At 55.1% G+C, this 13,821-nt stretch overlaps 1 protein-coding gene across 2 annotated transcripts; it reads left to right on the forward strand.

Moving 5' to 3' along the window:
• The first annotated feature begins 692 nt into the window (after positions 1–692).
• On the forward strand, positions 693–6,184 carry LOC104568126 (tumor necrosis factor ligand superfamily member 10). 2 transcript variants are annotated; one of them, XM_088527658.1, is made up of 5 exons: positions 693–911; positions 4,051–4,197; positions 4,524–4,560; positions 5,108–5,215; positions 5,499–6,184. In XM_088527658.1, exons 1-5 carry the CDS (start codon positions 693–695, stop codon positions 5,939–5,941), a joined length of 954 nt encoding a protein of 317 aa, XP_088383784.1. In that variant the 3' UTR covers positions 5,942–6,184. The 2 variants fall into 2 exon arrangements, with proteins under 2 accessions (XP_088383784.1, XP_088383785.1); XM_088527659.1 differs by lacking the exon at positions 5,108–5,215 and having other exon boundaries at positions 731–911.
• Positions 6,185–13,821: the final 7,637 nt, after the last annotated feature.

Below are 13,821 nucleotides of genomic sequence, written 5' to 3' on the forward strand. Positions count from 1 at the left end.
GGCCCCGGTCAGCAGAAAACCGTCCCTTTCTGCAAACTTTTGTCTCTTCAAGCCTTGGGGTAGCCAGGTGACCTCTTGCCCTGCAGGAATGTGCTGGTCCATCATCTAAATCTGGGTCATACAGTGTCCCCCTTGCCCTAGGACCTTCCCTTCCCAGCCCAGGCAGTCCAGGTTTCTCCCTGCCTACAGCAGCCCTGCATTGCTGGTGCTCACATTGCCCTCGGACGGAGGTGTGACAAGTCACACAGGCTGTCCCGGAGGGCCCATAACCCTATTCCAGTAGACCCTATGCAAATGCAGCTTGACTTCTTCTGCAGATCAGGGACCTGCGGGCCAAAACCTGTTTCCACACTGACTCCCCACCCTTTGGTCTCTGCGTCCTTTCTTGGACCCCATCCTGGTGACCTCCCTCAGTCCCTGTGGCCCTAGGGCAATCCTCGGTCCCTCCTTGTCCCGGGCTCACCCGCGGCTCCCAACCTCGGGGACGCGGCTCCCACCTCCATGCCCGCCCCCGCACGCCGTGTCCCGCGGACGCCCCCTGGCCCCAGCGCCGCGGCAGCGGGGCCGGGCCGGAGTGTGGGGCCGCCCCGTGCCGCCCCGCCGCGCCCCGCCCCGCGGCCGGTCCCTGTGGCCGCGTCTGCTGCGGAGCGCGGGGCAGCGCCGCGCCGGGCCGGGCCGGGCCGGGTCGGGCCATGGCGCCGGAGCAGCGCAGCGCCGGGCAGTACCTGCGCTCGCACAGCGGCGGCTCGGCCGCCCCCATGCTGCCGGCGGCCGGCGGCGGCGGCTCCGACGACCCGCGAGGGCGGCGCTGCGGCCCGCTCTGGGGCAGCGTGGCCGTCATGGCCATCGTGGCCCTGCAGATCGCCTCCACTACCGGCCTCTTCGTCTACTTCACCATGGCCATCTCCAAGGTGAGGCGCCGGGCGCGCTCGGCCCGCCGGAGCCGGTGGAGGGCGGCGGGCCGAGGGCTTTGTCCCGCCGAGCCTCCTTCCCGCCGCCGCCTCCTCCTCCTCCTCCTGCTGCTCCTCCTCCCGGCGCGGGGCGCGGGGCTCGGCGGCAGCCGCGGGGGCAGGGGCAGGGGCCCCGGGCCGGGAGCTGCCGCCCCTCGGGAGCCGCCGCCGGGCTCGCCCCGACCTGGCTGCCCGGGAGCGGCCGCTCCTCGCGCCCCCGGCTGGAGCGGGGAGCTCTTGGGAGGGTCGTTTGGACGCAGGGAAGCCCTGGCTGCAGCCGCTGCCTCGGGCTCTGCCTGGATCCAGCTACGCGGAGACAGAGGCCCTTGGGGGCAGGCTCCATCCGGAGCTCTGCGTCCAGATGCAGGGAGAGGGAGCCTCCCCTGTCTGCCAGCTGGAGCTGGTGAGAGGGACCTTCTGTGGGGAGCTCCATCTTGCCCTGGGCTCCATCCAGAGCCATGGATCCAGATGTGGAGATGAGGCTGCCCGGCCCTCCATCTGAAGCTGTGGATCCGGACATAGGAGAATAATGCCCCTGCTCTGGGCTCTGTCCAGAGATCCAGATCCAGCTCTGGGCTTTGTCCAGATGGCAGGGATGGAGCCACTGTCCCAAGCTCCATCTGGGGCTGCAGGTCCAGATGTGGAAGGAGGGACTGCCTACTCTGGCTCCATCCAGAGCTGCAGCTCCAGAGATGGAGGGTTAGAATCCATCTTAAGCTGTGGATTCAGATTTGATGTGAGGGACCTACATAGGGCTCCACCTGCAACCACAGATGTGTACTGGGCTCCATCTGGAGCTGCAGATCCAGATGCTGAGGGAGGGACCCCCTGCCCTGGACTCCAGACCACTTTTTCTCCTGATTCCTACCCCATCTCCTCCCTGCATGCTGCCTCAACCATTCTCAACCTGCTCATGCTGCAGATCTACTAATTTTTCCTCAACTGCTTTATAAGACTCTGGAAATAGCCTAGGTGGGGAAACCCCTCATCGCCCGGAATTCCCAGGTGCTGGTGTCAGCCTTAATCACAGCAAATAACCATTCCGGCATCCAGAGCCTTGCCCATCTGCTCTCCACATCACTAATGTCAAAAAGTTCCCAACCCTGGCGCCCTGTGGACCAAGTACTATGGCCCAACAGCCAACCTTTCCTGGTCTCAGCAGAGGACCTGCAGCACTACTGTCTCTTAAACACCACCAACCCTAAAACACTGTTCATGTCCTCCTCAGACTAGGCAATGTGGAGATACAGACATTGCTGCAAATACCTGATGCAGGACAGGCCTGAGCCTACTAACAGCTCCACTGATTTGGGTGCTACAGAGGGGAAAACAGCAAACTGGAGGCCTCACTGGTATGAGGAGAGAGAAATTAAGGATAGCCAAGCAGTTTTATGGGCTGTTCCACAAACGGTAGCAGTCCGTCCTGATGATGAAGGCTCCATCAAGAAAAAAGTCCGTGGAGTACCAAGCATTGCGCAAAACCACGCACACACGCACAAAACAAAAACAGAAAACAAAACCCAAAAAAACAAAAGCCCTGCCTGGGAGATCAGAGCTGGCCATACATGTGGGAGGAACAGCCTGCGGCTGCCACCTCTCTGGGCATCTGTCTGAGCAAACTCCAGCCCTTGCTTTGGGGTTCATGTTGATCCCAAGACCCTGTGTAGCGCCCACCATAGGGACTTTGCATGGAAGAAACCACAGAGAGGAGAGGAATGGTTGCAGATGTGCCATAGGGAAGCATGCTGAGAGTATGTTGGCTTCATTACCTGGACCAGTTGGCCAAGGGCAGCTCAGGTTATGCAGGCACATGCCATAGTTGGCACTTGTGGCAGCATAGAGCAGTTGTGTGCTCTGGCTCTACTCAAATACACAAACGTGTCGCCAAGTTGCATGTGAGCGGTCCTCTGATTTAGGAATCCAAGTAGAGCTACAACCTGGTGGGCTGCAGCAAAGCACTCTCAGAGCCACCCTTTCCAGTCTCCCTGTCATCCAGCTGTGGGAGTTGCCATACCCAGGTGTGTGAGCCACTGCTGATACAGCAGCCTAATGTACGGAGATCCTGTAGCCAGATGCATGCCTTGGGGCTGCAGCCAGGTCAGGGCAGAGCCAGGTCTGCCCAGGGACACACTGGGAAGGGGTAGCTCACCACGCAGCAGGCCACATCACGTGAAGGAAGGCTTCACGTCCCAAACCACAAGCTGATACAGACTAGTATGGCCTCGAGGTCTGCCTGGGCTGATGCAGCACTGCGGGCACTAGGGATTTGTTTGCTGGTCAGCGTCACTCAGCAGCTGGGGGAGAAGAACTGGATGAGATTGCATTGAGCTGGATGAAATTGCATTTTGCAATTACAGCTTAGCTCAGCAGTGATAATTAAAGCACCAAGAACATGGGCCAGGCTTCCTGAGAATTTCCAGCCTCAAGTTGCAGCTGTTCCTCTATGCAATTACAGACAGCCCCAGTCCAAGCATTGCAGGGCAACTGCTTCCACAGGCACTGTCAATATCTGGTTCAAAGCTAAGGATGACTGTGCTGATTGAGAAGCCCAAACCCTTCAGGACAGGAACAAAAGAGGTGGAAGGAGATGGGGAAAGGGAAATTTTCATCCTTCTCCTTTGCTTTGTGGCTTTGCAGGAGTCCCTGTCTCACCTCTTCCTCATGCTCAGCACTAGGACTCCACAAAAGAGGTTGCTGCATTTCCCCAGGAGCTAGAACAAACAAGACCTGTTTCTGCCAACTCTTGGGGACTGTGAGAGAATGAGATAAGATTTAACTGTCCCAATCACAAAGTGGATCTGGGATAGTGCTCAGACTCCACCCCAGCCTCCTTCCAGCTAACCCCTTCCCAGTAGCACCAATACAGTCTGTGTCCATTTGGACTGCACCAACCCATTCCACCACCAGCTCTGTGGTCACAGAAGTTCAGGGTTAGTCTCCATTCTGTGGTGCAGCCATGAGAGCTCTTACGCAGGAGGAGCCATGGCAAAGGGGGCTGCTAGGCACAAGTATCCCCACTGCTGCCCCCTCCAGCTAAGCCACACACCCTGCCTTCATCCCCCCCATTTAACGCATATACATGTGGGTATTCCCGTTCCAGCTCAAAGCCCAGTCACAGGGGAGCTCAGAGGAGCTGAGGTGTTTGCAGCTTATCAACCAGCAGCAGGAGGGTTCGGACCTGGAGGAGCTGATCAGCAACCAGTCCTGTCTCAAGCTGGCCAAAACCATCAAAGCCTACGTGACCACGGTGAGCCTAGACCTGCTGGCTGAGGGGAAAAGGGAGAATGGGGCACTCAAAGGGAGAGCTCCCACCTGCTTCATTTGCCTCATCCACCTCACCAGAGGGTGACAGAGGGCAGTGGCAATGCAAACTGCAATGCAAAGAGAGCAGAGAGGCCTGATTTAAGAGGGGCTGCATGCCAGGTCATCTGTGGATCTGCACATCCAAAGGGTCAGTGGAGACCAGAGACAACGTGAAGGTCAAGGGAATGATGAGAAGGGTAGGGGAGCAAGGAATGTTCTTTACATCTTTAAACAATGGGACTGTTTTTCTTCTCTAACGGTTTGGTTTAGGTGACAGAGAAGATCGTCCACAGGAGCACAGTGAAGGGTGAGTACTTTCCAGCCGGCATCTGAAGGTAGGAACTGGGACTCCAGTCCAATTGGAGCTGAAAAGCACTGAGGACTTGTTTGCCTGGGTCCAGGTCACTGTGACAAAGCCCTTCTCTCACGGTGAGATGGTTGGAGCCACAGTTCATGTGTGTAGAGCTCTGTATGCAACTAGGGATGCCAGTGGGCTGCAAGGGGGATGACCCGGGCAGTCCTGGGGCAAGCTCCATCAGGCGCAGTGGCCACCAGCTGGGGCAGGAGGGGAGCAAGGCCTGTCGTGCTGGGCAGGTGAAGGGCATGCATCCCCAGGCATAGCTTGGAGGGACAGCCGTGTATGTCTGGTTGGTGTCTAGGGAATCAGAGAATGTCCAGCAGGGCTCGGTGCTGAAGTGTTAGATAATCATTGATCAGACCAGACCAAGGAACCTCCCTCTTTGGAGGGTCAGTGGGCACTTCCTGCTTGCTTGATAAAGATGTGCTCTGCTGGCACAGAGCTGGGGGTCCCCAAGTGTGCTGACCATGACAGCCATTTCTCCCTTTCCTCACAGAAGCACAGAGGAGCTACTTCAACACCTCGGAGGGACAGGTTCTTCCCAAAACACCCAGCAAGCCCTCTGCACATCTAACCCTCCGTCCTCAGAGCCTGGCCCAGGATGGTGAGTCTGGGTGAGCCCCAGCTGAGCACCAGAGGGTTTCTGAAATGGGAACAGGGAAAAGACCCCTGCTCAGGGGTGGGTGACCAGCATGGGAGAAAGGATTTGGTGACAGTTAGGAACATGTTCCTCCTTTCCACTCTGAGAACACCTCTTCCACACCTCCAAGTTGGGAACCTGAGTCACTGTGGGAAGCAGCTAGAGCCACATCCTCCCTCACCCCCACCCTGATGCCTACTCTCTGGAGGAGCTGCCTCCCTTCCATGATCCTTCTGCCTCTCCCCAGGAAGCTCCAAGCGCTTTGGTAACCTTTCCCAGTCCTGCCGCCATGCCATCGCACGCTGGGAAGACAGCACAATCCACTCGCACCTGCAGAACATCACCTACCGGGATGGCCGGCTGCGGGTCAACCAGGCAGGCAAATACTACGTCTACTCGCAGATCTACTTCCGCTACCCCAGCGATGGGGCCAGTGCCCGCGTCTCTGTCCCTCAGCTTGTGCAGTGCATCAACTGGAAGACTTCCTACAGTCAACCCATCCTCCTGCTCAAAGGAGTTGGCACCAAGTGCTGGGCCCCTGAGGCAAACTATGGCCTCCATGCTCTCTACCAGGGTGGACTGTTTGAGCTCAAAGTTGGCGATGAGCTCTTTGTATCAGTCTCCTCCCTGGCCATTGACTACAATGATGCAGCAGCCAGCTATTTTGGAGCTTTCCGGCTCGACCTGTGACATCTTCCTCATGCTCATGTCCATTCTCTGGCCAAACCTGTTTCTTCCGTAGTGACTCTCCTCTGTGGCCCACGAACAGTCCTCACAGTCCCGTTGCCTTCACCTGTGCAGAATGGCAGCCAAATATCTGGAGTCCAAGCCAGGGGGATGCAGTGCAGTTTAAAGCCCATATTGTCCCTTGGGGCAAGGGACAGAGCCAGGGAAGGGCTCAGAATGGGGCTTAATGGACAAGGAGGGACCAAGTCTTGCCCCAGGGACAACTGCCAGAGCTGGAGTAAGGTTACATGGGGAACACAGTGCAGGACAGGCCTTTGGCAAGAGCCACGCCACCAAGATGCCTTCAAGCATGCAACACACACGCACTTGTCTCCCATCGCCAGCAAGGCTCAAGGGTCACATCCACAGCTGCAATAGAAATCTCTCCGCTGCAGGACAACCCTGTGAAAGCCCTAACACATAACTGGCATTGCTGGACATGGCAAACCAGGCTGCAAGCTGCCAAGGAGTCCAGAGTGGAAGGTACCAAGCCAGAAATGGGGTTTAGCAGAGAGCAGCAGATGGTGAGTGTGGCCACCAGGCTGGACTTCCTCCCCTCTCTCCTGCAGGTATTTGGGAGATCCAGCACTCATGCCAGTTATCAGAAGGGTATGAAGGATTTTCTGTTCAGGGTAGTTAGAGCTTGGAGTGACACCAGCAATCCTTGACTTTGGAGGGTCAAAGAGCAGAGCCCCAAAGCTGGATTACTTACCAGCAGAAGCGGCTGCATCTAAGCATGTGATGGAGACGCACCTTTTTCCTGAGCCAATTTAGCCAGCAAGGCAACATGTGAGCCACAGATATCCCCAGCAACCCTGCCCCAACAGAGGCCAATGCATTGTGCCTCTGCATCAGCATCTCCTTCCTGGCCCCATGCAAACCTGGATGTGTCGTCCTGATGAGGCGGTGCAGTGCTACTACCTTGGGGAGGCTGGTCACAACAGGAAGCCAGGGCAAGCTGGAGACCTGCAAGCTTGAGGCACTCCCAGCCTGGCCATCAGCCCAGGCCCAGAAAGCAGGAGCACCTGCAGATCTCCGAGTGCTTCTTCGTGGTACCTACAAGTCCCTGAAAGCAAGAATGAGTCATTGAACTGCCTGTCCTTCCAACCTCCGGATGCTGGGAGGGAGCCGGTGCATCCCAGTGGGGCAGAGGGCAGCTCAGAGCCACAGGACCACAGAGCCATGGAGCTTCTGACCAAGCCCTGCTGTTCTCTGGGTTTTGTCCCCTGGGGCCACCACCACCACGGCCTGGTTCTCATTGTGTTAACCTTAGGATTTCGGCTCAGGGCCACACAAGTGCCCAAGCAGCTGTGTTTCCCCTAACATACCCCAGCATTGCTGCCACAGTGACACTGGGGCTGCAGGAGCCCAAGCGGTGCCAGCACAACCCCTGGGATGAGGGCAAAGCCCCACGGTCAAGCCACAGGGATACCTCAGGCGCTGAAGATTGGTTCTGCAGGGCAGAACATGCCTAAGTTGGCTTGGTCTGTGGATGCTGCGGTGGACACAGTCCCCTTTTGTAATTACTTGTATATTCTCTCTATTGTACAAAGATTGTCCACGTGTCCAGACTCACGACAGCAGCACTGGCTCCCGCGAAGGATACAAGTAGCCCTCACACTGGCGGGGCTATGGGAGAGCTCAGTGCTGGTTTAATAAACCTTGTACTCTAGTGCTGGCCTCACACCTTTTTGCGTCAGGCGCCCCATGAGACTAGTTGCAGCCCCAGTGAGGTGGGCTGGATGAGCAGTAACGTGAACGTAGTGTCTGGGCTAGCTCAGGTGGGCTCTGCTGTAATACTGTGGAGTGCTTGGGCCCAGTTCAGCGCCATTTGCTGCATAATGGCCTTCACCTGCCCACACCCCGTCTGTCCCTACCCCTAGTCCCAGCAGATAACCCAGCACAGAGATCATGAGCAAGAACTACGAAGGGTCAAAGCAGAGTATCTGTTTGCCCCCTGGTACCTGCAGATCCACCCTAATCCCCGGAAATATCCACACCTGGCAAAAACAAGGTGTCGCCTTCCATTCCCACTGCCTATGCTGGCCCTGCTGCACGCTCAGCTGCATGGACGCAGCGTGCTGGTGGTGCTGGGATGCTGATGGCACCTGCAGAGCAGCTCGGGTACCTTAACCAGAGCTGCCGAGTGCTGGGGTTGCCTCGAGGAACAGCCTTGTGCAGGTTCCCAGGAGTTCCTTCTCCAATGAAGGCTGTGGGTAACAACTGGATCTTGTCTCATCTTGCATCTTCGGTACCTCTAGCAGATCATCAGCCAGGCTGCCTCGCCCAGGGCCCTGCCAAGGCAACTGCCAGCTCTGCTCAACACTCCTGCAAATGTCCAAGGCATTCCCAGGAAGGGGCACTTCCCAGGATGGGGTGCTTCTTGGTCCTGCTTTGGAGTTGCTGCCAGAGCAACCAAGCTATCAAGAGGCTGCTGAGATGGGCGGGTTGCCTTTCACGCTGCAACAGGGGTTGTTTCTTGCTGCTGCTCTCTCCGCTGCAGCTTTCTGGGAGTGTTTGCAGCCTTGGCTAGGGCTAGGAGCCAGTATCAGGCTGAACCAGGTCGCTCCCACAGCTTCCCATACCAGGAATGTGATTTTAACTCCAACTCTAGGAGACATTGCCCCTTTGCCATTCATCAGCCTTCATCTCCTTGATGTGCCAAGTCCAGGATAGAAAGCAGCAGCCTCTCATCACTGCCCTTGATCTATCAAGGCAGAAATGAGAGGGTGCCCAGGGCCATGTTGACCCTGCTCAGCTCCATTGCCTACAGCATCACGCAGAGAAGGGGGAAGCGGCTGCGTTGTCCCTTCCTGCTCTCAGCCAAAGGAGCAAAACAGCTGCTCTGGGAAGGGCTGTGGGCTGCAAAGAGACTGCAGAGTTTTGCTTCACCCCAGACTGTCCCATTCCTTGGCCAAAATCCCATGACCTTGGAGAAGGAGGCGAGTGTTTGTCTCGGACCGTCATGTGTTCCAGTCTCAGCCGACAAACAAACCCCTAAAGTCTGCGGTACAGCTGGCTTACGCATCACATTGCACACATCAAAGACACCCTAACACACCAATCCTGGCTGGGTGCTCAGCCCAGCTCGTGGCTGGTGCTCATAGGGAAACCCTTCCTTGCAGAGGTACCTTTCAGATGGGCCCTTCCTCCTCCACCACCCATTCTTACTCCTGCTTTCTGGGCTCCCCCAGCCCTCAAAACCCATAGCAAGCTGCACTGCAGAGAACCCTCACCTTCAGGAGAGTGCAGGACTTCTCAGGGCTCCCAAGTCCTCAGCTGGAAGGAGGAGACAGCATCCCTCACATCCCTGGTGAGCTACCCAGTTGCGTGATGTGGGAGAATCAGATGCAGTGCCAAGAACACTGAGGGGCTGCTCCAGTTCCCTGGAAGAGAGAAGTTGTGGGTGGATGTAGAAAAGCAACTGCAAGAGCATCAGGCCAAATCGCAGCCTCCCTGATCTGGCAAGAGCCAAGCAGTGCTGGGCAATAAGAGACATGACAGGCTGGAAAATGGAACTAGTTGAAGCAGAGGGATATAGCCTGGCTGAGGTGTGGGAGAAGAGTGCCAAAGTCCCAGCTCTGCAATATCTCTGACAGAGGTGCAGAGTGCTTGGACTCAGTTGTCCCCGCTTGGTTTTGCCCCCGCACCCCGGCGGCTCTGGAGCATCCCTGCTCCTCTGCAGCAAGCTCGGAGAGGCTGGCGGTGCCATCAGAAGAGTAGGGAGCATTTTAAGGGCACTCCATCTGCCCTTCCAAGCACCATAATAATGCAAAATAGAGGCCCAGCAGCAGCAAGAACCCTCAGCCTTGAGAAAGGAGGTTTGTGTCGGCCTGAATCCTGCCTCAGGATTTCATGGGCTGCAGAGACAAGAAGAGCAGAGCTGGCTCCATGAGCAACACAGGAAACACAGCAGGCTCCAGCCAAATCTCCATTAGAGGGATAAACAAAACAGGAAAAAATACATATATGCACACACATATGTATATATAAAAGAGGAAGGACAAAAGCTTGCAAGTGCCAAAGACAGCAGTCCTAGGGAAAGGAGCGGTGCAGGCACCGCTGGCTCCTAGCTAAGCTGGCTGGGCACACGCCAACAGGAGAGCCCCAGCCAGCCAGCTGGCTGCCACCAGGGGTTTCTGAGTGCTCGGCTGTGCCCTTCTCCCATTTCCATGTGAAAACTGAAGCTGGGGGTGGAACAGGGAAAGGGCCCTCCCCAAAGCAGCTGCAGGTGCAACTGGAAGGAGTTTTCAGGATCCCTGTCCAGATTCCTGCAGGGGAGCCCAAGAACTATCATCACCGAGTCCTGACTCCTCATCTCTCCCTTGCTGTGAAATGTCCTCTTTCAAAGTAACCTCACAATTCCTGGCCTTTCTGCATTGTAAGCAGAAGGTTAGAAAATGAGAAGTTGAGAAAAGCAAAACCATCCAGGGATACACCTGGATGCATCTCTGCAGCATCAAATTGAAAGATAATTTTACCTTGTTTCCCATTGCCAGAGACGTAAGCCCAAAGAAACCCTATCAGCGCATATGGCTTCCCCAACTATATCACCCATCTTGGGGTGTATTTTTGGGAGCATGGATAATGCCAGGGAGATACTTTGAGCCACAGAGTAGAAGGGACTTTACACCAAGAAGCTGTGCCAGCCTGTGCACGTGCCCACTGGGCAGTGCCACTTGGCCCCTGCTGCTGCGAGTCGCAGACGAGGCTGGAGGAGCCGAGCGCCCTGGTCTCGCTCTGCCTGTGCTCACAGGCGCGCTCCTGCATGCCGGCGCCGCTGTGCAAAGCACGTGGTTTCAGGGAACAGGAGCACAACAAATCTCTGTGCCAGCAAGCCCGCTGCAAAGCAGCTCCACATGTGAGAAAGCCGTCTCCTTTTCCTTAAAAAAAAAAGGTGTAATTTAACACCGATGCAAAGGCTTCAAGGGGAGCCACTCCTGCTGCCCCACACCCCCCGAATGGGCTGTTTCAGAAAACCTCTGCCCTCGCCTGCTGTGTAATGAGGGCTTGGGCAGACGAGAGCACTTGCAATGGCATTTTCAGACCAACCTGAAGGCGCACGGCTTTGCTGGGTTTATTTGCTCTAAGCTGTTCCTTCCTTGTAGCTGCTGCCAAGGCAGTATCTTATCTCCACCCCTCGAGGCTTTGCTTTCCATTCTTCTGCTGCTGCAAAGGGAGATCAGACAACTCTGCTGGATGGACGGACAGACGGACGGTGGAGGGCATTTACCATGCTAATGCTGCCTTCTTTGTCTCAAAATAAATACATGAGCTGCAATCTCATTTCTATTTGTTATTAACCCATTCCTCTTGACCTCCAGGCCTCCTGGTCACAGCCATTTCCTTCCCAACAGACCTGATTTTACTTTCAAGTCCTGAGAGTGCAGCAAGTTCACAGCGATTAGGAGGAAATCCACATTGCCAACACCCCAGGAAACCTTTTCCCGGAGCAACGTAAACATAGCTGCAAAAGCGAAGGTCCAGACAGACCAGAGGTTGCAACCCTGTTTGCACATAAACACGGAGGTAAGAAGTCCGAGAGCTCGCCCCTCGCGTGGGTGCCCCTGCAGCACCTTTCATGCCACCACACTTCCCTGTGGGCTTTGCTTTGAGGGTAGCACAGAGCTGGTTCATCCCCAAACGTCAGCTAATCTTCAAAGCAGGAAAATAGCTATCAGCAAACCCAGTTCCTGCATCGAGAAGGACCCAAATAGCCATAGGAAGCGAGACGCTAGTTAAATTGGCTCTATCTCCAGGAAAACATTACGGATGCAAGGGAGCAGAGTCCACCCAATGCTGCTGTGAGCAGCAGACCCTTTAGATCCACCAGGCTCACCAGAGTTACATTGCTCCCTAGGCTTTCACCAAACACTTTCAAGCAGGTGCTTGGACCCACTGACCTCACCACTGCACTCGCCGAGTACTGCAGAAAATGTCGCTCTCCCTGGCCCTAAACATACTCTGGAAGCAGTTGAGCTGGACTGATCCAGACCTGTATAGCCCATGTCCTGAAGGAAAGTCTAACCAAACGGCTTCCCCCTCTACTACTGCAAGTGAGGCAAGCCAGAGGTACCAGAACCTCTGTACCCTCCCTAACAGCACAGCAGAAGGCAGGATAAAGTTTGGCTCTGTATCTCCTGAAGGCAAAGCTTGGAGGACAGAGCTTTTCCTCGGCCACAGGCAGTAAAAGGTCAAGGAAGAGAGCAGCTCAGAGCCCACCAATTCCTGGAAGACAACATCACCCTCAAACTGCAACCCACCCTTAAGACCAAAGCTAGCACCAGCATCTGAACTTCCCCCAGAAATGGTCCTGAATAACGTGCTTCATAAATACTGTGACATCCTACCCCCATTTATAGACACACATCTCACACAGTTTCAGCCCCAAGGTTAGGAGATTTCAGCAACAGATGAGAAAATCAACACGAATTATATCTCTGGTTGTTCGACCATGAGCTGCGAACCACTTTTATTGCCTAGCTAGCGAGCTCACAGGCTTGGTTTTATTTTTCATGTTTATGGATTTATACAGCCACAGTCCAGCTCCCTCCCTGGCTTCTTGCTGCAGAGAACACGTACAACAGGCTTCTTGCTGATGAGAAATCCCACAGCTCCTCCTGGAGTCACGCCGAAGGCAATGCACCACAAAAGCAACAGGCGGATGGGTAAGATGCTGCAGGAGCCAGGACAGCCCAGGGCAGCAGAAACTCTTCCCAAGGGGGTTCTATCAACCAGGGCCAATGCAGAAAATGATTGAGTTAAAAATGCATATAAGCATTATTACCAGCTTTCATTTTAAGACAAACAAGTGCAGAGATCTTCTCAGATAAGAGTTAGGTTTCTCCTTCACAGAAGCTTAAAAAGAGCAGTCTTTTACCCTTGCAACGTTTTTTATTTTGCTCATCATCACTCTGGCTTGGCACAGCAAGGCGTCAAAATCCTGTCTGCACCTAGGACTAAGGCTCACTAAAGCCCAGCTCTGCCAGGCTTTCCCCCAAATGCAGGGTTGGGGCTTTCTGACAGCTCTCACCTGCAACGTGACTTTTTCAGGCCAGCCTTTTGAGGACAACTTGCCCGTGCTGCAGAGCTGCCTGATGGGCACACAAACAACTCATTGCCCCAATTCCACAAACTACCACCAGAAAGCCCAGCAGGAACCTTCCAGTACAAGTCCGTCCTCTCCAAGCACCCTGCCAGTTTGACTGTCACTAACCACGAGCGTTGGACCTCGAGCGCCTCCAAAGCAGCACGACTGCCTCTACAGGCTTCCTCTGCACATCTGCTCTCCCTGCCCTGCCGGGTTCTGCTTCTCCACAGATGAGGCACCTGTCAAGTGCAGTGGTCCAGCTTGCTCCTGGGTTTCCCTTCCACCAGCTTGTGCTCTTTTGCTGGCCCCTGCTTTCCTGGGAACAGTCATTCCTTTTCCCCTCTGCGAGACCTATGCATGGCCCATTAACCAGCACTGCCTGGTAAGGGCTGGGGGCTTTCCTGGAGCACAGGTCAAATTAAAGGAGACAGCGAGAGCTGTGGGTTAACGATCCCAAGCTCAAGCCTTTCTGTATATTTTAAGGTAAACAGAGAAGTGCAAAGCAGAAGCTTGGTGTTTTCTGGTGTCACAAGCATGTAAAAAAAAAAAAAAAAAAAAAAAAAAAAAAAAAAAAAAAAACACAGGATGGAGCATGGGACCAGACAAGCATCTGCAAAGATTTTCTCTAAAGGGAGGGACCTGTAGAACATCTACTGATAGGACTAGAGGAAATGGCCGGAAACTGAAACACCAAAAATTCCATAGGAACTTAAGGAAAAATTTCTTAACAGTGAGGGTGACAGAGCCCTGGAAC

Source organism: Tinamus guttatus, unplaced genomic scaffold (assembly GCF_059628265.1).
Source record: "Tinamus guttatus ecotype Peru unplaced genomic scaffold, ASM5962826v1 Tinamus_guttatus_pri_ptg000287l, whole genome shotgun sequence".
NCBI lineage: Eukaryota > Metazoa > Chordata > Aves > Tinamiformes > Tinamidae > Tinamus > Tinamus guttatus.

Bases quoted from the DNA above. Each gene is read 5' to 3' on its own strand.
- LOC104568126 (XM_088527658.1), top strand. From the start codon at position 693: ATGGCGCCGGAGCAGCGCAGCGCCGGGCAGTACCTGCGCTCGCACAGC. The intron at 912-4,050 runs GTGAGGCGCCGG...TTCCCGTTCCAG, and splicing joins TCACCATGGCCATCTCCAAG to CTCAAAGCCCAGTCACAGGG. The intron at 5,216-5,498 runs GTGAGTCTGGGT...GCCTCTCCCCAG, and splicing joins TCAGAGCCTGGCCCAGGATG to GAAGCTCCAAGCGCTTTGGT.